Below are 26,270 nucleotides of genomic sequence, written 5' to 3' on the forward strand. Positions count from 1 at the left end.
CTCCATACAATTGCCTTAGATAGGCTCCACATAATTGGCCGGGTACAGACCCAGCTGGCCGCTGTCCAGGCGACCTTTGCACCAGCCTTGTTCATCCTCGTCCTCCAGCTTCGTCAACTCGTCCCCTTTAATCACAACAGGGAGACAGAAAAATAGGATGCCCGTGAAGCAAAACAGAAGAAGCAACAGGTTTGGACCAGGATGTGGGGGGACACTAATGTTAATGTAAGAGAACCTCAGATGTGATAGTCTACTTGTGTAACAAAACCCAGGACTTTCTTCTGAACTTGACAAATACATTCTTGCCAAGGACGCAAGTCTGCTCTTGACATTCTCTGTGTTGAGAAACGGCCAATGTTCCATAATAGTAAACACGTGTGAGGTGCGCCCTCACACCTGCGTCGCACCACCGATCCGACCAATATGGCCACATATGGAGATCTCTGTATGTGTTAGTCCTTGTCCCTTTTATGCCCATGTATGGATTGGAGGTTAAACAACACACTCTATATTTGGGCGTAGCTACGTTGGGAACTCCTTATATTGTAATGGCTGAGTCATGGTGACATGAGCGTGACGACCTGGTCCACTGGCCCGCCCACCGGCCAGCCGGTTCTCCTTTCACTATCTTTTTAGCTATTTAACTTGTACTGCCACTAAATCTACTAGAACTTGAATATGAATAATTACAATGAAATAAACAATACAAATAGCATTGTAATTATTCATATTCAGGTTTTTAAGTCTATTTCATGTTTTATGTGTTTAAACTGTCTTGTTGCAGGTGAGGTAACATACAATGGGTAATCTTACACACATGAAGTAGCATAATTATGAGTAACTAGAGTTTCGGGGGGCTACGCCCCCCTCAACCCCAGCCGCGCACGGGGCCCAGCGTGGCCGTGTGTATATTGGGGGACCCAAATCGCCGGAGTGAAACTGTGGAAATTTTTTTTTGAAAAAGGAAAAAATTTGAAGAAATAATATTTGTTATGTTTCAGGGGGTCCGCGGACCCCCTGATGGTCCACTGACCCCCTGTGGAGTGTTGGGACGCGCGGGGACACCCCTGGAACATTGCGGACCATTTCGGTGTTTTTTTTTTTTTCATGAAGGTGGTTGCTTGTTTCTGGCGCAGGCTGTGCAAACCTGGCAACCCAGCGCATGCTGCCGCACGTTTAAGTGGCGTAGCGTCATGAGGGTGAGTGGGGCCGTGGCTCGGTCAGTGAAGACCCTGTAGTGCGGATGATATGTGGCATAGAGGGGCAGATTGTAAATCCACAGAGGAAACATCCGTGGGCTACCATTGGTTCAGCGATGTGTGCGGTCGCCCTGCGGCCCCTCCTCCTCCACCAATGTGCAGTATTGAGAGGCCTGACATCACAACAATTGGAGCGATGGGCACTGCACTGTGGTTGGTTAGGGTACACCTAGGGCCCAGGTAGAACCCAGTTAAAGCCTGCATGGGCAAACGCAGTTAGGACCCGCCTTGGTCCCACATAAACATGGCTAGTTGGGGCCCACCTAAGGGCCAGGTAGAAGCTACTTATAGCCTGCATGGGCATCGCAGTTGGGACTGAAGTGGATGCCGCTGACATTGCTGACATGGGGTCCATATGGTTTAGCCCACCTTGAAACCATATGGGAACTACGCTGGCATGGTGGCTGTAATGCAAACGCTGCATCATACCTGCAGTGTGTAGTTTGATGTTGTGTGTGTAGCAGATATACCTGCAGTGTGTAGATCAATGTCCATAGGAAAGTCAATGCCCAGCAGTTTTTTTTTCCCCAGCAGAGTTTCTAGTGTCTCTGTGTCTCTGTGGAAGAGGTTGCACATGAACTCTGCAGCCGCACTGAGGCGCTCCAACACAAACACTCTGACATTAAGCTGCTTGACACAACAAACATCAGCACCACGCTGCTGTTTGTCCAAAAGACACAATATCTCCTCTCCCACTGACGTCATGTGTTCATTTATCGACAGCCGTACAGACTCCTTTTGACACATTTTACGTCGTTTATCCAGCTCTCACTGACTCTCCACATCGGGCTGTTATTTTGCTGCGATCAAGTCAACGATGTGAGAGATTAGCTATCACAGACGGACGGACAGGGGGTGAAACATAGTCTTGCGCCATGCCTTTCGGCCTGGCGGAGACAATAAAAAAGCGAAAGTAAAGGAAATGGCCATTTCTGCAACAGAAGTAGTCAATGAACTATGCTATGAAAACATGGGCCACATTGGCAAAGAATGTAAGAAAGAGGCAATCATGTAGAAAATAGCCAATCTCCAAGCTTACGAAGCCTCTCAACGTGAGGCGTTTCGAGCTTGTAGATCGGCTATTTTCACAATATTTACTTGTGGAACGGAGTCAAACAGAATGGGGGGGTCCCAGATCAAGTACGTGTATTTGTGGGGGGGGGGGGGGGGGGGGGGGGGCGTGAAAGGGTTGATAAACACTGCTGTAATCGGAGCGAAATTATCTGAAATTACTACATGAGCATAATGCAGCCTAACATGCGTTGCACGTGGCGGTCCTGCCATTACGTTAGTTACTGTAGTTGCTGTGGATCTACATAGTTCTCCAGAAGACACACACAAACATACACCATGTACAATGGACGAACTGAGCAGCAATATAGACATTCAGCACACGAACGTGCATTGTTGACAAAGTGATTGCACAGCCGCTGCAGGCATGACAACCAGATTAGCGTTAGCGACATGGCAGCTATCACAGCGCTCTGTCCGTCGTGCTGCAACTGCCTGTGATGGCTACAGCAGTAACAGCAAGCTGTCTGCGATGCCATTGTCTGGAGACTGCTCTTAGCGTGACAGGACCAATGACAGTGAGCGCTGTAGTTGTTGCTAAGATACGGTGGCGTCTCTGGCCCATAGCTTGTAGATCTCTCACACATGATTGGCCTAGGCTGCGTTGCCAGGTCTGACTTTGTGTCTAAGCAATGGTCGGCTTATTTTTGCGCGCCTTTGGGCTCGTTTGCATTGTGCGCACGGCAGCGCTTGTTTAGCGTACGTCAGCGCGACGTGGCAACGGACGTGGCAACGTGAAAGGTGATTGGCTGGTGAAAAGAAACACCCGACGTTACACCAGAAATGGTGCCTGGAGAAAATGGTGACCAAAAAAAAAGTTAGGAAAAAAAGGAAAAAAAACCCGCAGCGGCTGCCTGCTGTTGTGGTGATGAGGTCGTGCGCACGGTAAACGGTACGAAGCTGCTTCCACTTCCGTTGTGTCCGACATTTGGTGAGTAGAATTAATTATGTTGCGAGGTGGGAACGGTGTAGTGAGGCATGCCAGGTGCCCTACGCGAAACGTAAATTCAGGCCGCCCGCCGTGGCGACAGTGTTGGCGACATGTGGTCTGACGGTGTTGTGTTTAGTCGATCACAGAGCTGTGGGGTGTCACCACCGAGGGCGCGGAAGTTGCTCGCCATTTATATAGTTAGATTATGCTACTTCATGCTTAGCTTAGCAGCTAAAGCTAACTTGCACTGAGAGGTACTGCAGAGGCCCCAAGCTGCTACTCTGTGATTCTGTGTTGTGATGAATGAAATCCTTCTACCTCATTGTAATAGTAATGCTATTTTGGAAACAACAGAATTATTTGATGTCATGTATTTATGTGATATTGTCTAAAATGAATTTGTTTAAATGTGATGTTATTTCTGTTATGTATATTCTGTGTCCAGTTACAGTATTTAGCTGTCAGTAATAGAGGAAGTCAATACATCTTGTATTGTAGTGTGATGCAGACTGGACAGAAATGTGTCTAATTGTCTTGTTGCAGTTGCTGAATGTCCAGTAAAATGCAAAACACAAACCACACTGATATGGACTCATTAATTAATTGATACTAGCATTACATTTTTTTGGTTTCTATGTTTAAATGTCAGTGTGTGTGCTGTGTCCAAGAGTTGTAACATTTTATATCTTAATAAATTGTTTTATACTGTTGTACTCTATCTATACCGTTACTTCTGCCACTTTTTGATGTCACAGGATGGATCCCAAATTGTGTAATGTTTTACTAATCATTGTTAAACATTAAACAATGATGAATAGTCTTCACTTCAGAACAGGGCACACAATAATGTCTGCAAATGGTTTATATATTCTTTACGAATATCTTACAAATCATTTATTAAACATGTAATGATAATGAATAGTCTTCACTTCAGAACAGGGCACACAATAACGTCTGTAAATGGTTTATATATTCTTTACAGATGTCTTACAAATCATTTGCTAAACATGAAAGATAATTCTTGTAATTGTTTTGTAAAAAAAAGTAAAAGTCTACATTAACAGACAGTCGTAAATAATGAATTGTCTTCACTTTAGATTAGGGCACATAATAACATCTACAGTACCAATGATTTATAGATCTTTTAGGAATGTTCTACAAAGTATATGTTAAACATGAACAAACATGGAGGTATACATTCCACAAATTACCTACAAGTAAAATTGATCATGTGGAAAGAATGATCTGCAGATAATTTGTTTGATTTGTACATTTAGAAACTAATTTTAGAAATTATTTGTTAATGCCTTGGGCTACAACAAAGATTTAACACATGATTTATGAAGTCTTAATACATGTTTAAGAGATTTCCTATAAACCACAAAAAACTCAATATATTCCACTTAAAAAAAAAATTCTAAATGATTTCCTACACAATGACATTATCTAATGATGAATAAAATCGAGTAGAAATAATGTTTAAATGTGTTGTAAATAAAGTTTAAATGATTCATTAAATGTTCTACAATGTTATTATACATAACCATTATATTTCATAACCATTAACCAATGTATATAAATAATTTGTCAAAGTTTAGATATTTATCTAAAAATACCTTATAAATATTATATAATTTTTGTTACAAATGTTTTAATAATCATTTACAAATGTATACAAATGGCTTATTCAAGAATAATTTACTACTTACTAATACCTTATAAATGATTTTTAACCATAATAATCATTCATGGATGTAAACAGTTTGTTCATGATTAGTTAATTGTCTACAAACTGCTTATAAATGTTTATAAATGTTTTATAACGGTCGTTATTATAAAGTGCTACCCAAGTCGGTCAATGGTCTCATGAACTTGAGACAACATTCTTTCAAAGTTAACTTGACGAATACATTCTTCGCAAGGACGCAAGTCTGTTCTTTGCATTCTCTGTGTTCAGAACTGGCCAATGTCCCATAATAGTACACACTTGTGTTCCAAGTACTTGTCAAACATACATTAATCAGTGAGAAAATAGTGGTTGGCAGCAACGATAAGATATTAAGTCTGTTCTTTGGCCATTGATTATGCTTAGTTGGCATTTTAGGCATTTTTGCTGATGCTATTGTTCTAGGGATAATAACTGAGCGGGATGGGGGTCTATTTGTGTTGTTTGTTAGCGAGGATTGTACCTGTGACTTTCTAGTTACAGTACAGACCCTCCACTCTCACCTGCACTGAAGGTGAGCTCGTCCTGCTCTTGGCCATCATAGTCGTAGAGCGCCCTCACTCTTACGCCTTTCCCCGCGTCCTCGTCAAAGGGGTTGGGCCCTCCGTTGGTGTCGTTGCCCGAGTCAGGCGCCGTCTGGTCCTCGTCTGACCATTCTGTGGAGCCTGTGTAGGCTTGGTTCTTCTCATAACTGCTTACACTGCGGGAGAGAAGTTTCAGCATCACATCAGTACCACCGTAACAAAGGCAATCTAGAGGTGTGCATAGTTGAGACCGATGGCTCATTGTGCCGCCAACCTTGAACTTTGACCACCAAATTGCACCATATATGAAGTGCATGGCCTTGTGTTGTAATTTGATGATCAGACCGTGTATTAAGTTTGCAGACAGATTAATATGTGGGCTACACATACAGACAGCCTAGATACAATAGTTTTGTATTTGCTTCGTGGCTAACTATTACTGTACCTTTACGAAAACGAACAAGAAAATGCTACCCACAATATTACTACTGCTACAATTACTACTAATATTAGCACTATGATGATGATAACTTAATATTACTACTACTACTACTACTACTATTTGGACTGTATATTTGTAACCCTAACACAGTACAAAGGACAAAATAATACCACTGAATGCACAACAAAATGTTAATTTAACTGAGTTAAATTAACATTCCGGATATGACAGTGTGATAAAACTACATGTTCATAATCCAACACAACAGAGTGTTCATTATCCTCACCTTCCCTGGTCACCAGACTGAGCATGGTCTACAGGTGTTGAGACGTTAGTCAGAGTGATTCCATCATTGTTCTTCTTTACCTTTTCTTTCTTGCTGATGTTGTGGGTAAGCTCTGGATTGTACTCCTGCAGGACAGGAGGAAAACATGATGCAGAAGAGCCTACATATTGTGGAGTGTCACTGTGGGCTCGCCCTGACATGCGGCCTCAGAGGGGTAAGTGGAGCTCTCTGACCCTGGGCAGGGTGATTGAGGGGCGGTACATTCCCCGGTACCTCCTCAATCAGACTGAAATGATGACTGCTGTGTCTACTCAAGCAAGTGACACCTGTGTACTGATCAGCCAGGGTTAAAACTGAAGCCACCCTGCTCGGTCAGAGGCTCAAACTCCTGGGAGAGGAAAGCAGCGTCGGGCGGTAAGCTACAAACACACTCCACTGTTCTTAGATAGATGTTGTTAGCTGGGTGTATTCTAATCAGTGTTGTCTCTCCTCCTGTAGGCAACCTCCGGAGTTTCATACTAAAGCATTGGAAAAGGACTCCGTTTCAAACGCCCCATTGGGGAGGAAGACACCTCTTGGTGTTGGTCAGTGCTCACAATATATATACTTGTACAGTGTACTGTACGACAATAAAAACCCATGCATTACGTTTGTGTAATGCTGACTCATACTGAGTGAAGACTGGTTTCATTGATTTCATTGGCAACACTTAAATCAATCAAAGTTATACATGCATTTGGTTCTCAAATGTGATCACAACACAAAACAGCTTTATTTGCCTTTATACATAAAACAATTTCAAGCCTCATGTCTCCAGGTTAGGGAAACTCCATGCATTGGAAACATGCAGGTGATGTGTAGATTATTTGCTGCGTATTGCTTTCTGGGACAGTAAACAACTGTAAACTATGTACAGTAGTGCACTATATCTAGTATTGTAGTGTAAAAAAGGCTACATTTATCAACACATTTTCATAGAAATACAAATGGTTTTAATAGACCTTACTAGTCATAAAACAATAATAGCCTACAATGTTTCCATAGATAAATGGAAAGCCCTCATTCACCTCTATGTAGGCCCTACATAGAGGTGAATGAGGGCTTTCCATGTATCTATAAAGTCAAAAAGGTAGAAGAAGAAAATGACACTTTAATAATACAAAGTTTTTACATGATGCCTACGATATGCACTGTAACTATTGCTATTGTAGTACAGTGTATGTAGTAGTCAAATATGTTGTACCTCAAACTGTGGCCAGTTCATATGCATGCCAGGTCCATGAGTGTTGTTGAACCACTTGAGGTCCTCTTGTGCGCTGGCTGTCGTGATGCTGCGTTCAAGGTCTCTGTACACTGTTGCATAGCTGCAGAAACACAGGGAAGAGTTACAGTTAGCTAGAGGGTACTGGTGCACATGTATATCGATACCAAGTGTGTATACATGTATTGTACATTACTTCCAAGTTCCGTTTATTTAAGTAACAATAAGATTATAGCAGAATCAAAACGATCATACACATGACAAATGTAGACCGCAATGGAAATAACCCGCCGGCTTTTCGCGTTTTATCCTTTTGATAATGGTGTGACAATGTATGTACTTTACATAATGTTTATTATCGATAGACAGACAGACAGACAGACAGACAGATAGTCACAACTATGCTCATGAAAACAACGTTTTAAAGTCCATAACCTTTGGTTCTCTGTGAGGTTGAGGTGGCGTTTGATGTCCAACAGCACCTCCCTGAGGAAGCTCAACCTTTTCTCCTCAAACTGCTGGCACGAGTCAAACACCTGCTCCATGTTCTCCATGTACTGTGGGGTGCAACTGCCCAATTCTTCCAGGGCCTTCTCATACTTCTCCTTGGCCTGTGGCGTGACAGTAAGCAACACAGTCAGTATGATGTCAATATTGAAACAAAACCACAAGGGAACGTATAGCTTACAATGTCTGTGTGATGATCACAATGAATATTAAATATGGTATTTCATACATTTTCATTAACCTGAGGAGTCACTGTTACAGAAACAGTTTATTCAATATTTAGTTGTGAAAAAAAGAAAAGATAAGAAAAAGCTGAAAGCCATCACTTCCGAGTCATTATATGAATGTTAAATGGAGTTCAGAGGCATTTTCAGGTGATTATGTGGTGTTTTTTGAGTTCTTCATCCAGCTGGATGAGAATTAAATGAACTTTCGTTAAAGGCTAATACTCTTGCATTCCAGCACGGATTAAAAGGATGGTTTTAAATGTTGAAAGCAATATCATCAAAGAATAGACCGTTGGTATTAGTGTTGGTGGTGGGAGGCTATCAAGAGGGGGGGGGGGGGGCACATTAGCCACACTATTCTGCATTCTTCTGCCTTCTATATATTGGAGTCTCCAGCCTCGTAGCCTGGGTCTCAAAATAGCCTGTCAGTTGATTTGATTTCCTCTTTGCCTGATTGTGTCTCAGAGCTCTTGCATGCTGATGATGACACATACACACACACACATTGCAATATGTCATCAGGCTTGCATTATATAAGAAATAAGAATATGCATCGCACATTCTCACCTTCTGCGATTCCTGTTTGCATTTATCAACTTTCTCGTGGAGTTTCTTCTGCTGGTCTGCCGGGACGGCCTCTCCTTTGCTGTTGGCCTCTCTGGTTGAAGCCAGCTTCTCCTCTTTACAGGCCATGTGGTAGGTCTTCTTGGCAGCCTCGAGCTGATGGGGGCAAGGTGCCATGGAGAAATTGAAACCCACGGAAACACAACATTCAGCATTGATGCAAAAAGGTAGATATTTGTTTTGTATTTCAAACAGCTAAGATAGCCATGTCATGTATTAAGTAGTGCTTTGTAGATAAACACAATACAATGTCTTATGTTCCTGTGATGGCCACCCTAATTTCTGATACACTTGACTAAACTAAACCCATCTGTCATAACAAATCTATAACGGCACAATGATATATTAGACTGGATCAGGAGGATTTAGTGTAGAAGCAAGCAGCAGAGTGCATAAACTGTATGTGATCTATCATCGTAATCTAAAACGGATAAAAATGTTGCGTCAACAATTTACTTTCAAGAAAATGATTGTTTTATTTTTGAAGTAAAATGCTTATTAAGTGCTTTAAAAGACAACTTTTCATCTAACCAGATACCAAGGTATTTGTATGACAGTAGCCTTCAATTGGTATCAGTACATACTGTATCAGTGTTTCATTACAAGGAACTTTGCGTACATACGTGGCAAATAAACAGATTCCTAATTTATACTTTGTCGAACATCCATACCATATGACAAAAACGACATACAGTATATTCAGCTGAAAATACTGTCAACGTGAAACATATATAAATTAGACCCCCTAAGCTCTCCTGATGCTTACAAAGCGGTTATTAAATAGCAGCTGGCCTCACCTCCTTCAGTTTCTTGGCCCATGGTTTCTGGGCTTTCTTGAAGCCCTCCTCGGCCTCCTTGGTTTCCTTGAAGCCTCCCATCATCTGTTTGTGGTAGGAGTCCTTTTGCCAGTTCTTAACCTTCTCAAAGTCCTCATTGATCAGGCCGTTTTTCACCTCCTGATGCAATTCGCTGACCTTCTCCGCTTCCGACATCACCCCCAACCAAGCACGCTCCACTGTACCGTACTGGGGACCTGACAGGGGACAGAGGGAGGTAGAGAGAGAGAGAGTGAGAGACAGACAGAGACAAACAATTACAATTTAGCGCTACCCACTATTTGGGGATTTAACATTGCGCAAGGGGCGTTCCCTTTGCTATCTTGTGCCTCTAGCCTTATTCCTGAAACACCTTCGCTACCCCTTACATTATGCATAGGTGTGGTTTGGGCGTTACATTAATAAAACCAATCAGCGTGCCAGGTGCCATTGCCTTTATGAGCCGGCTGCGCTATGCCTTATGCCCAGTGCTATAGTACACTCTCTTCCTCTCTGGCCATAGAAGAGGCAGTCCGACATTGATTGCCTTGGAATAATATAATATTTGATACACAGAATTATCAGTCACACATTGAAATTACAGAAATCACTTGTGTTCTGAATTAATTAAACTGAATGGTCTATGGTGGTTATAGCAAATGCAGATCAAACAACATTGTATTTGTCTTTTATAAGCTTAACTGGTAACTGCTGATAAAAACACAACTTATTGACACAAGGAATTAACAGTCACACTTTTATGGATTACAGTAAAATTGTAATGACAATCACATTCACAATCACTTAATTGAGAAGTGCCGGTGCATTGAGTCGCCTATGTAATGTTAGACACGTCCCGATGTTTGCATCATAGGCTCTAACATTTGATTGCCTTTGAATAAAACTATATTTGATACATATAATTAGCACCCACATGTTACTGATTATAGAGAATGTTATATTATTACAATCCGTCCATTATTTCCTGCGCAATGGATTAATCAAAGTGTGTGGTTTGGAGCGAATGGCACTCCGCAGCACAAATCACTGTCTTTGAATAGACTAAAATCGTACATAAACACAATTGACACAAGGAATTCACACTCTCACTTCTGCTGATTATAGGAACATTTGAATCACAGAGATTCGTTGAGAATTAGGAGTGAGGAAGACCTCAAAATGTTGTGTGACTCTTGCGTATTGAAGAGAGAGACAGAGAGAGAGGGGGAAAAAACACTCCATGACCACATTTCTAGGCAAGAAGACACTGCGGTAGACTTGTATTTTATTTCATAGGGTTAATGAATGAATAATGTCTTTGAATAATGTCTCATAAATTGTGAGTGAAATATGAGTCTTTCAGATCCGCTCTGGGATCTTACATGCATGCCCATTGCCCAAAGCGAGTGGCCTGAGGACCCACAATGCGCTTTCCCATACGCGTGCGCACACGATAGCAATTTTAGGGATAGCGCAACAACACGCCCATCAGCCACACCTCCAGGCACAAATAAGGGAGTTGGCATAATGTCTAGCAGGTAGCACCACCGTACGATACCGTTAAGGGGCAGCACCAGCTGCCTTGAGCGTAATTAACGGGTGCAGCGCTCAAGATAGGGCCGTAGATCTGCTTTTATGCACGTGTCGTGCATAGACTGGTCAGGAGTAACATTATCCACCAAATATACAAAAAAGCAGATGTAAGCAGTGGAGCTAGGGAGTAGGTGGGCGAATAAAGCAGCAAGATTCTGATGAATGAGAACAGAACAGTCACTGAACAACAGCAGGAGAGCAGCCTGACAGTGAGCTAAGTATGCCATAAATGCCTGACATTAGGGTGTGTGAATGATGAGTGGTTTGCTATTGAGTGGTCCAATCAGCTTAAGCCAGGTAGGGCTGATGAGTGGTTTGCTATTGAGTGGTCCAATCATCTTAAGCCAGGTAGTGCTTTCTGGTTTAACTTGAGTTGTTCATTAACAAAAGTCCTTGCAATTAGTTACATTGCACCTGTGAGTTTTATATGACCCTCAAAACTAACTCTTTACCCTTGGGACTTTTATGCTTCTTTGCAGCCTGTACACTTGTTCACGTGCTGCTTAAGTGCTAAGTTATTAATGGTACTTTACTTATCCCTCATTAATACTGCAAATCTCTGTTAATTTAAGTCTGCTATTTATTACCCTGCCTGCAGCAATGTACTTGCTCCTGTGTTAATTTGTTTATTAATAAGATACCTTGAGAAGAGATGGCCAGATTTTCATGAAACAAGGAGGGAATGATCATCCCCAAAGAGATGATTACCTTTGGGGTCAAAATGGTGAACGGTCAAGGTCACAGTCATGGTCAAAATTTGAGAACAGATCGTAGGATTTAATGGAACTGAGTGATTATGATTAAGATCTTAGTTAAAAGGTCAAGGTCACAATCAGACAAAAAGTAAGACACGTTGATGCGGTACAAGTACATTTGTTTAAGCATCCTATGTGCTAATGTGTTGCACAGCTCTGCCTATTAGTGGAGGTATAAGCAACGTTTAATACAGTATGCATACGTAATATTGATTGCATACGTACCATAATCAATATTACTTATGTAATGTGTTTTCACACACCATCCCAGCTAAATGTTGTGTTCAGTACATACCTGTACATGACTGTTACCCAATAAAGAATGTATCATGTATTTGACTACCGCTGTTACACTGGACACTGCACAATTTTTCATACAACATTGAACTAATGCGAGTCCTGTGTGTGTGCCTTGTTGGCGGACTTGTGTCAGTTATGTTTCCATGCCGGGTTGTCACGGCACGAGATGCCAAAGAAAATGTCTCAGTCAAATCCTCAGTGTGAATTGAAAGTGTACAAATGGAACCAAATGGACACATTTGTACACTCTCTGAGTTAAATTGACATATTGGGCAATAGAGTGATGTGTGATTCTTTCACTCACCTTTGTCCACTAGCTGTCTCCACCTCTTGGACCAGTCGGTCAGCTGCTGTGCATAAGCTTTCTCAATTTTGGCACGCTCCTGTATGCAGTTCATCAGATCATTGCAGAGCCGGTGGCCATCGTCATAGCGTTTCACTGCACGTTTGTAGTTTCCCACCTTTCAAAAAACAACAAATTGAAAAACAGGTCAGAGCACATTCAAATGAAGTGTAGTCAAATTAAACAAAACCGAGTACACTCAATAATTACAATGGCATGTGTTCTCTGGTCAGTCAGTATGAGATAATGGGGGGGGGGGGGGGCGGGGGGGGTTATAACACATTACAATGATTTATTCAGTTTTGACATATTACAGTAGAGATGTTTTCATTCTAATCTCTGAGCCCTGAACTCTGCAGGGCTTGAAACCTGATGCATTGATTCGGCTGTGAGGAAACACAGCGAGGGAGGGGCTTGCCTGTGTGGGTGCATGACAGTTATGCAATGGAAGCAGGGGCTGGGGGTATCAATTGCAGCTCTCCATTGACACAGAGAGCAACGGAAACAGACAGAGTCAGAGTGACAGACAGACAGATAGACAGACAGACAGACAGACAGAGAAAGAAAGAAAGAGTAACACAGAAGGGGGAGAAACAGATGGATATAGAGGAGATTGTATGCGAGACAGTGAGAGAGATAGTGACAGAGTGTTTGTGTGTGTGTGTGTGTGTGTGTGTGTGTGTGTGTGTGTGTGTGTGTGTGTGTGTGTGTGTGTGTGTGTGTGTGTGCGCGCGCGTGTGCGTGTGCGCATGTGTGTGTATGAGTGAGTAAGTAAGTAACACACACACACACACACACACACACACACACACACACACACACACACACACACACACACACACACACACACACACACACACACACACACACACACACACACACACACACACACACACACACACACACACACAGAAGACTCACAGAAGACTCACACCACTCTGAACACATTGAACAATGTTGCTGCATTACACATCGTACATAGTCCCACAGAACATGACACACAGAATCAACCATGCTGCACCCTGCAAATGACACACTAAGCTGAGCCCTCCTCCCTAATGGGGTGGAGGGCAAATGATTGTATTCCATGCCATCCTCTACTGCTGCAGAAGCCAGCCTAGTCAGCTATCAGCAGGCAGCACTGCAGCAAGCCACTACAGTAGTGCAGTGAGTGACTGTGATGGATTGCACTGTGCTGTGTGTTGAAAGAAGACAGGTTCTCTGGCCCTGCTGCTTTCTAAAAACACGGCCTGTCTGACTGTGGTGTTGGGGTGGGGAGAAAATAACTTTAATATGAGTGCGGCAATAGGTGAGTGGTGCATAAACCCTGAATCTATAGAGTTATTCCATTTATTTGGACAATACTATACACAAGACGTCAAGTGATACACTCAAGTGAGAACGTGATGAAAACAGAACCATGAGAAATAAATAGTATAAATAGTACTATCCCATCTGAACATGATATGAAAAAAAAGTCATATGTGAGACTGGGAACCAATTTGGTAAAAAATAAAAGAGGATTCCCCTGTTGTTTCTGCCTCTGGGGGTACCACCTCCTTTATTGTGTAGAGACAGGAACTCTAGAGACATATCATTTCATGGCTGCCTTTGCTGGCCTTAGCGCTACAGTACATATCATTGTACATGGGACATGGATTTCCAAAAACTTTCCACAATTACAGAAAGACAATGAACATTGTTTTTCTAAGATTCTTTATGAATGACAGCTTACCCGATTCACCCTGAAGCTGTCAAGCAGTCAACCCCACCGACAATGTACTTGAGGCAACAATGTCTCAACAAAATGAGTCATAATACGACTTCCAACTACCATGTGACACTGCTTTCCCTTTAAATAGCTCAGCTGCAGAGCAAAGTGACACCGGTAATATAAATTAGAGTGAAAGGCAATTTGACAGGAGCCCTTCAGAGACCATACTGCATAGCTGTGATCATTACACTAGCTGGAAGCACACATCAAAAAAAAGATTTTTAACTGAAAAGTCAAACTTGTGCTGCAGTTAATGAGGTCAGGAGTCAGGACTCATGGAAATACGTATTCCAAACGTTGCTATTGTGGAGCAAGAAGTGCTATACTAGAAGGTAGCTGGGGCCTGGCACAAAGCAGTCACACAGCGATATATTTAATCAGTAAATCGTCAGGCGGAAGTCGGAACGTTACTTTTCAGGTAATCTTATCTCTCAAGACAGAATCTGTCAGCACCACTGCCCTAAACATCTAGTGTTGGTGTTAGTAGGAATAAACACAGAAGCACCCGGGAGGAAGTAGACTAAGAAAGGGGAGGGGCCAAACCGAGTTCCTGTCTCTACACAATAAAGGAGGTGGTGCTCCCAGAGGCAGAAACAACGGGGGAATCTTCTTTTTTTTTTTACCAAATTGGTTCCCAGATTGCTTTTCAGGAAATGGAAAAAATAACCTGTGTTCCAATGGATCTAATGCATCGTAGTTATTATTTAGTCACAAGCTCTTGTTAATACTTCTCATTGGTTAAATATTTATAAAAACCCACAGACTTAAAAAGAGCAAAAATTGCTAATCTTCAAGCTCACAATACAGACGCATTATGAGTTCGTAGAAAGAAACTTTATGAAAAAAACATAAACAAATGAAACATGGATATACAAGGTTTCTGCCAGACAGCAACAAAACGCTGTTTCTGTATTGTCTTACCGGATCAAGCAACTGATCTTACTTGAAGTTCATTAAGTGTTCGTCATTTAGCAGTGTAATGTCCATTTACAAACTGTATCGCTTAAAGGCAGGTTTACTGGGAGTTCATGGCTTAGCGGTTGGTTTAACAGAAGAAGAAGTCCGCACACTTTTGAAGCTCCAGCGACCAGTTTTATTTAGGCTCACAGGGTAACAACGTTTCGACCCCTTCGGGTCTTCGTCAGGTTGGTTTACCATTACCTGTTTGATGTAATCTGGACTCTGGGGTGTTCCCAAATTGTCTCACCTCCCGTTTCTAATGAGAGTTCAGCACCAAGGGTGTTTTAGCTTTTATCTAGAAAGGTTGGCCTAGGCCGTGGCGTCACGGTCTAGGCACCCTGGTTGAAAATCCTTAATAGCAGCGTGCCGCGGGTTCGCGTCCCGTTCCCGACGGCCTTTGCAGCATGTCTTCCCCCATCTCTCTCCCCATTCTTCCTCTCGTCATACTTTCACTGTCCCTCTCCAATAAAGCAATAAAATGCCAAAAAACAACAACAAATCTTTAGATAGGTTGGTTCTATCCAGTCCCAAAGGAGTTTAGGGGTTTATTGTGAGTTAACGGCTTGGACATTTCCCTCTCCATGATAGCTTTGAACTGAGGAAGACTTGTTCCAAACTAGCTCACTCCTCAGAGGAGTGAGACAGGTTTATTGAGAGTTCATGGGGGCTGTGCAATTTCCTATTTCCATTTTTAATTTGTGAAGTCTGTTCCCATTCTGTGTTGCCAATGGTTTAAGACTTCTTCCGTAACAGTAGTCCCATGCTGTCTCAACTTCCAGATATGTGACCTGAGAGGAAGTAGTTTGGAAGTAGTGAGTGAGTTCATCATGTAGCAGCAGTTCCCGCTCAGCTTTAGCTCCAACCTGAAAAGGTTGTCTCACATCCCCCATTGGACCTGTAAAGCAGTGGTTCTCAAAGTGGGGTCCGGGGACCCCCAGGGGTCCTTAAGGGGGCTCTAGGGAGTACCCAGCCAAATGATTGATAGTTAGGAACCAAATGGACCCTTATGGGTCTGTAACTCTGAGAGTGTACAAACCATTTAGTTCCATTTGTACACTTAAATTAACACAGATTATACTATACAGTGTACAGGGGGTCCCAGAGATCAAAATGTTATCAAATGGGGGGGTCCTGTGGCCCTAAATGCATATCAAACTGGGGGTCCTTGAAATTAAAATGGTTGAGAATCACTGCTATGGCCGTGGAAATCTTCTCTAGTGGGGGTCCCTGACATACATTTTCAAATGGGGGTCAGTGGGCTAATAAGTGTCAATTTGGGGGTCCTTGCCATGAAAAAGTTTGAGAACCACTGCTGTAAAGACTGAGCCAAAACTGTCATCCCAGGAATTCATCGTTCAGCAGTCTAGATTCATTCTACATCATAGGGCTGTTCTAAATGTCTGTGTCTCACCTCCCAGAAGCTGTCTGTGGACTCCTCCTGGCTGGCGTCGTCGTAAGCTCCAGACATGGTCCCGGATTTGGCAGAGTGGCTTCAGGCTGTGGAGGTCTGCAGCGGAGTAGCGCTCCTCATGCGCTGTGGGAGGAAACACAAGCACAGCACAGCAGAGTCAACAACGGGGACTGCGAGCATCGTGATCACAGTGGACACGTGGTTCAGGAGCAGTGGTGGACTAAGTATATACTCAAGGAAATACTCAAGTATTAAAAGTACATTTTCTTTTTAATATCAATGCATTACTGTATTGACATTTTTAATATAAAAAAAGAACCTTTAGAAATCTTTCAAAAATAGTGAAAATAGCAGATCTACAAGCCCACAACGCGTCACACTGTGATTTGTTGTGAGCTTGTAGATCGGCTATTTTCACTATATTTGAAATTGTTATTTAATAAAATTATACAATCAGGAACTGGTGTTGGAGATGGAAATGTTCCTTAATACCATGGACACCATACCAAGATGCTCACTCCGAAAATACACAGGCTGGATCTGCCAAGAGACAGTGGTGCAATAAATGTATGCAATACATTTTACATGATTGCAAATGAGCACCAAAGCAAATCAGAGGCAGACATGAATCTCATGTCAGAGATAAGCCGACTGAGAAGAGAAGATTAATTGTACACACTCATGCATTCTGCACACTTCAACTGCGATATGAGGTCAGAGACACTCATTCATAAACCTGCAACCATTCATAACCTGAGTGCTTTCACTTCCAGTAGACTGTTCTCCTGTAAGATGGCTTCGTCAATAGGATTGATAACTGGCCATTTATTTTCAACTGCCGCCGACTCACACAGCGACAGCTGCATGCTAATGGCAGTATAATCATGCTTCATCTAGACCTGACTAATATTATCTCAAGACCTCATTAGAGCAACCTCGGGCTCCTGGGGAAATCAATAGCTGCAGGGAAGATAATGATGGCCCTCATGCAGAAATGAGGGCACAAAATGTCTGATGACGTGAAGAGAGGACTTAAAAGGAAAAATATGAGACATCATGGGACTATGAAGAACTTTAAACCTGATTTATACTTTGTCTAAGAACGGTGTCGAACTTGTGAACTTCTAGGCCTGCTATTTTCGGCACGTGACACCGTCGTACGACAGACCGTAAATTAGGCAGAATTCAGTGGTCTTTACATGATTTGTGGCACCAAACAAGCCACAGGTGCCAGAGCAAGCCCCTGATCCATTCAGAGCTTATGTGTTACTTTTTTTTTCACTGATTCTTCAAGTCAAGGTCCTTCAATGCCACAAATGTATTGTTGACATCATGTTATGTCTCAGAAACAAAAACATATCTTGCATTAATTGCTGCAACACTTTTTTTTTTATGAACATAGACTTTTTCTATGAACATAGAATAAGAAACCATGTTAATCAGTATTGGGGAATAAAATAGAAATTTCCAAATGTGTTAGCATTCACTTCCAATTCTATTGTAGACATCCAGTGACAAGGTTCAACATCACAAGCCTGCGACTGAGTTTGAAGAAGTATTATCTATTTCATATTTGATGTTGAGCTTTGGTAGAACTCTGGGATGGATATTGTCAATCAACCTTATCTGTTAGCCTACTTGAGCTCCATGAGGAAGAAGCCAGAAGTAACGATTCCATTCACTCTCAACGTATGGCAAAAGCACAAAGCATATTCTGCCAATCTCTCTCTCTGTTTCTCTCTTTCTCTCTCCAAACAAAAAACAAAAAAACAACGACTAGAGGTCGATTTGAACCAAGCATGCCATGACTGTGACACACGCATGCACACACGTGTGTGTGAGAGATATGTACATATTGTAGCTTTTGGATTCCATACCTGTAGATGTACTTTATATGATGACGTTGATGTCTGAGTCTGACTCATCCGTACTTCATCTGTGTGTGTGTGTGTGTGTGTGTGTGTGTGTGTGTGTGTGTGTGTGTGTGTGTGTGTGTGTGTGTGTGTGTGTGTGTGTGTGTGTGTGTGTGTGTGTGCGCGCGCGTGCGTGTGTAGCCAGCCAGGGCACAAGATGTTCCCTTGTGAATCTGCAGTATGAGCTAAGACATGAACTGTTGGGTTTAGCAAGGCGCTGATGAGGCTGAAGCAGCAGCAGCAATGGTTGACTAATGCTAAAGTCTTCACTCACAGCAGACAGAGCAAAGCATGCTGACAGTGTGATGCTATAAGGTGTCACATACTCACTGTAAAATCCTCAGTTATAATAATTGATTATAGCAATGGACCCAAAAGGACCCGTAAGGGATTTCACTGTGTGACAGGAAGCAGAAAGCATGAGAACCCCCTTGAAAGCCAATAGCCATTTTTTTTTGTGTGCCCAAAGAACAAACAAACATCAAATACTGACACAATAACAAATATGACACACATGATCGCTAATGTTCACAGATGCAGCAGTTTTGACAGAGCAGCCTGAACAGGAAGTGCAAACGTAGAACATTTTACAGTATTACTGTTTATTTATATCCACAGTGAAAAAACTATTCAAACCTCTGATAAAATGTAAATAATATAGACAAAAACATACAGGGCAAAATGGTGCATATAAAGTAAGAATTGTGCTCTTGTAGCCCTTTTAGGAACATTTCCAAGAGTGTTCTTATTTCCCTGGTTTGGTGTTGGTGAATGATGCTGATGGAGTTATTTTGATTGATCATAATTTGTCTAGTGCCCTTAACCTGCTTTAAATGTCAAATTAATATAATAGCTGCTCATATTGGCTTAAGCTCTGTCATGTACTATTCTGCTATTTCTCTGTATGCAAGGTCAAAGTAGTTACAGGCCTGTTCTGTGGTTATCTTTGTTTTGAGAACACTGTATCTCGATGTTCTCCTCTGCTAACAATTCCTTCAGCGCCACTGAAGTCATCACTGACCAGTGACAGGTCAGACCCGGGGTCAACGTGTTATTCGAGACATGTGGACGCTGTTGTTCAAAGATAAACTGTCACACCATCTTCATCATCTTCATCATCTACCATCATCATCCTCATCTGACGACGACGTAATCATCACTATCCACCAACAGTAGGAGGACACCTCTAACGGCTGGACGCTTGATGTATCTTCAATGATGTCATATGTTTATGTTACTGGACGCTGTTAAAGTCCAGTGCTTTCTCTGTTTAACGGCGGAGAGAGACGACGACCGATGATGCGTTAACACCGGCTGATACTGTAACCTTCCATTACTCTCTCTCTCTGAATAATATACTTTCATTACATCCATGGCTGCCTGTGTCCTGAGTCTGGTTTTTCTTTGTCGCCTTTGAAAGTTACTGGTACTTTGTATACATACTGATGTGATGTTTCGCCCTGCATTGGTATCTATACATATGGGTGATAAGGAAAAAACCTACTTTATCAATTGGTCCGATCGAAGCCGCATATGTTTAAAACAGGGTGGACGGGGGGAACTGAGCTATTGACCGGAACTGTACGGTCAGACTCTCTTCCCCTGGCAGACCATGTTTTAATACGTATCAAACGAACCAGCCTTGGGTGTAACGATGTATCACTTCTATTCAGATGAAGGTTATCTTTGAACAGTATCACATTTTTATTTTATTTTATTTTGTTTTGGACCTGGACGCAATCGCTGGACCTTTGGACTTGCCCCTTGACTCTCGACATGTCTCAAATTCCACATGGTCCAGCCATCGGGGTCAGGATCCCTGAACCATTGATTTGGTATGTATATCTTTTTATTTTATTTTACCATGGTCCAGTGATTGGGATCTCCACGTAACTTCTCCCTGTGAACCTTGATCTGATGAGTATACATTTTTATTTATTTTATTTGAATGTCTTTACCGAACTATTTGTCTCATACATATGCCTGTTTTTAAATTCCTGTTTAACACAGCTCCGCCAGGGAGTCAGTCAAGTAAAACATTTTTATCATCATTTCTGGGAGGACATTCCCTGAATGTCTCATAAATTATCCTCTTATTTAGAATACAGTGGTCTTTATTTAGGTCGTTTTATTTTCTGGCTTGTCCATTCTGTATATATATTGATCACACACCACCAGACATATCCTCAACGTTTTTGGGGAGGGTTTGTCTGTGTGGTGCTGCATGAATATATTATTTCTCTGGTTTTTCAGTTCACAAGATAGATGCCAGGCTATCTTATTTATTACAGCCTAAGTTCACAAGTGGACACTCCCATATGGGGTCCTGCGTTCATTGTGAGCTTATGCTTTGATTAATTACTGTCTTTTACTCTATGAGTATTTATTTGTTTCAGCGATTTCTTACCTGCTCCTTATCTGTTTCGGTGGATTTCGTATTGATTACTATCTTATCTGTCTCTTTCTCTCACCACCTCCGGTTTAAATTTTTTTGTTTTAACATTTTTTTGGTACCACAACTTATGACTCAGGCAGAACTCAGATTCTGTATTTTATGACTCAGGCAGAACCCAGATTCTGTATTTTATGACTCAGGCAGAACTCAGATTCTGTATTTTATGACTCAGGCAGAACCCAGATTCTGTATTTTATGACTCAGGCAGAACCCAGATTCTGTATTTTATGACTCAGGCAGAACCCAGATTCTGTATTTTATGCCATGGTGGTGCAGGAGTGAGCGTATATAGATTTTTTTCCTTTGACCGGTTTTATTTTGACCACTGTAGATTAAACCATCCAATATATTGAGCTTTAAACAATAAGTTTTAAATGCTTTAATAATACATTTTATATTCATTTGCCATAATAATAAGTTTTGAATTCTAAGTTTTACATTCTAAGTTTTAGATTCTTTTAAATATTTTTTATATAATGAAAAATATTAAGTAATACTGAACCCAGTCAGGATAAAATATTTCTCATTCCAAAATTAGTTTGTCGCTGAAATATGTATGTTCGGTATGTCTGTGTGTATTAATGAACGATTGTTTTCTCTCTCTCTCTCTCTCTCTCTCTGTGTGGATCCGCCAGTGTGTGAGTGAGGGAGCGTAAGGTGAAAGTTCTCTGTTTATCTTTCTCTCTTTTCTATGTGTATGAGCGATTCAGCTATGCAGGCATGCGTGAATGTTTGAATGCGTGTGTCTGTCTTGCTCGTTCTCTAACAATCTTAGTCCAAATTTCAGTCATTTTCCAGTCAGTTAAAATTAGTCTACCACTCTGGTCTCTAAAACTCAAGTACCCATAATTCCTTCTGCAGGAAGCAGGAAGTGTTAGTAATCCTAACTGCCACGTTGCTTGGCAACGACCTCCTTCATTGAATTCAATGTATAACCCATCTCAGTTAAATTAACCCTAATACGATTCAATATGTTCTAATATCAATATTGGAAAAAAATAACTATAATATTAAGTTCATTATAAAGTCATTTTGAATTATTTTAAAAGTTTTGAAAATATTTTATCATTTTAACTTAAGATTTTTTTGAGCTGGTAGATCTGCTCTTTTTGGAAAAAATTTAATTTCTATTTATTTTGGTGTACTTTACCTAACTCTAATATACTCTTCAGAACAAAGATGTTTATTCCTTATTTTTCATTGTTATATTTTAATTTTAAATATTTTAATTATAACTTTAAAAAAAAAAAAAAAAAAAAAAAAATGTTTGAAATTTTATTTTTTCATTTTTTCTTTTGATTTTCAGTCTTTCTCATCAACAAATTCGTCCTCTGACACACACTATATTACAGATATATGGGTGTCAAATAGAGGGGAGTTTGATGAATACCTGATTTAAATATGATTTGATTTCAATGTTTAATGTGCTTTGTTTGTCTTTGTTTCATTTTAGAACGAGAATGTAAGCCACTCCATTAATCCAATTCCTGGACAACAATAATGTCACAATACCTGCTAATTGTGACATACAGGGCTAAAACTTTAATTTGATTCCAAACTGTTTTAAACTCTGTTTCATACTATAGTCAACTGTAGGTCTCATGCCAAACAGTAAATTTGATTTCCATCTATCTTACAGATTTCAACTAATGTCTTGGATAGATGTTTGATGCCCCCATGCCTACATGATGCAATCGGCAAGTATTTCTTGAGTTTTAAGACCATTCCACGTGAGTTTTTCCCTAAATAAAGTGTAAAGTGATGTAATAAATACAGGTATCAGGAGTGTATTGTTCCAGTCTCAAATACTTTGGACCGACAGGTCGACTTGTTAAATAAAGCACTGGACCGCAGCTTCACAACGAGGAGGGTAACTTTTCTATTCCTGGACATGCACAGAATCGGATCGGACACGTAGGTGTCTTGTCAGATTTCAATTTGAAATTGTCAGACTGGTCGGTTGTCTCTCACTCTATCTCTAAGCTGCCAATGTCATTAACGGTGCTGAAAATTGATTAATCTAAACATGTTTTGAAAAGGTTTGTTGGGACAGTACATTAGCTGAGATTTTTTTGAATTATAATAAAGTTATTTGCAAATTGCAAGGGGAAAACTTTGTTGTGTGGTGTCTTAAAATGTCATGAAATATAACCATGTTTTGCTTCCTAATTGAATAAATAACCATTATATACAGTCCTTTTGAAGAAGTACAATTTTGAATTAATATCTGAATAAATTATACAGTCCTTTTGAAGAAGTACAAATGTGTATGTTATCTGAATAACTAACCATTTATTTTTGCCCCTAAGTCATTTGAAATCTCTGTGTCCTTACCTAGTCACTGTAAGGTTTGTCTGTGTCTGATTTGGTTTGAATAATGTCACAAGGTACAAGACTTGATCAGCTTGCCCTTTGACCCTATCCAAATCATGATAAGATGTAGGCTTGATGGAGTTATTTTGATTGATCATAATTTGTCTAGTGCCCTTAACCTGCTTTAAATGTCAAATTAATATAATAGCTGCTCATATTGGCTTAAGCTCTGTCATGTACTATTCTGCTATTTCTCTGTATGCAAGGTCAAAGTAGTTACAGGCCTGTTCTGTGGTTATCTTTGTTTTGAGAACACTGTATCTCGATGTTCTCCTCTGCTAACAATTCCTTCAGCGCCACTGAAGTCATCACTGACCAGTGACAGGTCAGACCCGGGGTCAACGTGTTATTCGAGACATGTGGACGCTGTTGTTCAAAGATAAACTGTCACACCATCTTCATCATCTTCATCATCTACCATCATCATCCTCATCTGACGACGACGTAATCATCACTATCCACCAATAGTAGGAGGACACCTCTAACGGCTGGACGCTTGATGTATCTTCAATGATGTCATATGTTTATGTTACTGGACGCTGTTAAAGTCCAGTGCTTTCTCTGTTTAACGGCGGAGAGAGACGACGACCGATGATGCGTTAACACCGGCTGATACTGTAACCTTCCATTACTCTCTCTCTCTGAATAATATACTTTCATTACATCCATGGCTGCCTGTGTCCTGAGTCTGGTTTTTCTTTGTCGCCTTTGAAAGTTACTGGTACTTTGTATACATACTGATGTGATGTTTCGCCCTGCATTGGTATCTATACATATGGGTGATAAGGAAAAAACCTACTTTATCAGATGCGTTGTTATGAAACGTACTCTATTGCTAGATATATACATAGATTAGGTAGGTAGTAACACAATTCCTGCAGTTTTGATAAAAAGAGATGAAGACAAAAGAAAGGTGCATCTCTCTCTAGAAATAACTATCCTATAAATTGCCAAGAGCCTTTATAACAATCCTTGAACCTCACAGATTTCAAAATACCAGATTGTTTCGAACACTCGTACTGGCGGAGCTTTTACAGTACCCAGAAATCGAGCTCTCAAGACAGATGATGTTCAGATTAAAAACTAGCAAAGTTTCAGTTTAATAGAAAATGTGCCTGTGGTAGCTCTGTCTGACGCCACTGCTTGATAAGGACTTGGATGGATAGAGGAGAGCAGGTCAAAATGGCATCCACAGCACTGTTTCACCGCTGACAAACATCACACATAAACAAAGCTATATGGCTCACACATTAGCCGATCCTGTTGATAAACCCTGGGAAAGGGGGGGGGTCTCACACAGGAAAACAAGAGGGAGAGAGAGAGAGAGAGAGAGAGAGAGAGAGAGAGAGGGAGAAAGAGAGATGGAGCTTGTGCTTGGATAGGGGGTCAGGGGGAGGGGTACGAGCTGCATGGGTATTTGGGTCAACTGGTAGCCAATGGGTGGTGGAACACTTTTGACAATGGAGGGGAGAGAGAGAGGCAGAGTGGAGTAGAGACACACTGAACCCGAATACAATCCGAAATCCAATCGATCAATGATGGAGATTCAACATCACTTGCTTCATTTGAAGTGGAGCACGCAGGGTGTGTGTGTGTGTGTGTGTGTGTGTGTGTGTGTGTCGCGCACACACACACACACACACACACACACACACACACACACACACACACACACACACACACACACACACACACACACACACACACACACACGCAGAGATCTCTGTGTTTATCATGCTTGGTTAATCCATTAGCTGGATATGAGAGGGGGGCTTTTGTTCAGGGCAGCAGCCCTCGCCCATGCAGCTCACAGACAGCAAACACCACAGACCACCTCCCATTACACACTAGCGTCTTCTACAAGGTATTGTTTTACCGAGTGTCTAGTGTGGGCATACACAGTAAAATCACGAGTATTAATTTACCTCAGAGGGTGTAGACATGTAACCAAATGTAACCTTAAGGGTCCATTTGGTTACATGTGTACACTACAAATGGTACAAATGGATACATTTACATTTTACCATGTGCCTTGAGCTATCAGCTAAAAATACAAGGTAATTGCATTCCGTCTGAAGTGTCTTTGTTTGTGATGGAACAGCACTAGACTACCGACTTCCTCGCTGCAGGGAAACAAAACAACACAGCAAGCAGCAAGAGGACCACACAACACCGACAGACAAGCAGCCTCTGAGGTTTGGAATCCTCGTCCCTTGGTGGCTTTCGTGACAGTGCCCCCTCTTAACCAGCACAACACAACCTGTGAACCTCAACCTCACGACAAAAAACAACAACAATCGCTCATGCCTGGAGAAGACGCTGCTGGGAAATCCCTGCACCTCCTCTTCAACCAGGCAACATGGACCACAGCTCCCCAGCACAGCAGCAAGCTGGGCGCATGCGGAGACAAAGGGCAAGAGGAAGAGAGAGAAAGAGAGAGAAAGAAAGAACAGAGGGTCTGCCGGTAATACAAAAGCTTACCCCCAGTCCTCCATTAACGCAACGCGGCGGCTGTACACTCCAGAGAGAGAGAGAGAGAGAGAGAGAGAGAGAGAGAGAGAGAGAGAGAGAGAGACACACACGTGGGTTCCTCCAGCACTCTGCACCATCTCCCCTCTTCACTCCCTCTCATTCCCATTTATTTACACATGTGTGAGTGTGTGCGTGCGTACATGCGTAAGGACGTGTGTCAGGAGCACCGGAACGCTTTTTGAAAGGGG

The 26,270-nt window shown here is 41.5% G+C and overlaps 1 protein-coding gene across 1 annotated transcript; it reads right to left on the reverse strand.

Annotated features, from left to right (window-relative positions):
* On the reverse strand, nt 1–26,132 carry pacsin1b (protein kinase C and casein kinase substrate in neurons 1b). The gene is made up of 10 exons (XM_084062431.1): nt 26,032–26,132; nt 16,810–16,932; nt 12,626–12,782; nt 9,656–9,891; nt 8,802–8,954; nt 7,936–8,111; nt 7,483–7,603; nt 6,240–6,364; nt 5,491–5,687; nt 1–125 (listed from the first exon to the last, which is right to left on the reverse strand). The coding sequence occupies exons 2-10, from the start codon at nt 16,864–16,866 to the stop codon at nt 16–18; spliced, it is 1,332 nt and encodes a 443-aa protein (XP_083918557.1). The 5' UTR covers nt 16,867–16,932; nt 26,032–26,132; the 3' UTR covers nt 1–15.
* Nucleotides 26,133–26,270: the final 138 nt, after the last annotated feature.

The sequence above is a fragment of the Gymnoscopelus microlampas genome (assembly GCF_963454915.1).
Source record: "Gymnoscopelus microlampas genome assembly, chromosome: 7".
Taxonomy (NCBI): domain Eukaryota; kingdom Metazoa; phylum Chordata; class Actinopteri; order Myctophiformes; family Myctophidae; genus Gymnoscopelus; species Gymnoscopelus microlampas.

What these genes read in the sequence shown, in the direction of transcription:
- pacsin1b (XM_084062431.1), bottom strand. Translation starts at nt 16,866, where the DNA reads ATGTCTGGAGCTTACGACGACGCCAGCCAGGAGGAGTCCACAGACAGC. An exon ending in AACCTCACAGAGAACCAAAG is followed by an intron (nt 7,604 to 7,935) that starts GTTATGGACTTT and finishes GTGTTTCTGCAG; the next exon opens with CTATGCAACAGTGTACAGAG. An exon ending in CGAGCTCACCTTCAGTGCAG is followed by an intron (nt 126 to 5,490) that starts GTGAGAGTGGAG and finishes TTGTGATTAAAG; the next exon opens with GGGACGAGTTGACGAAGCTG.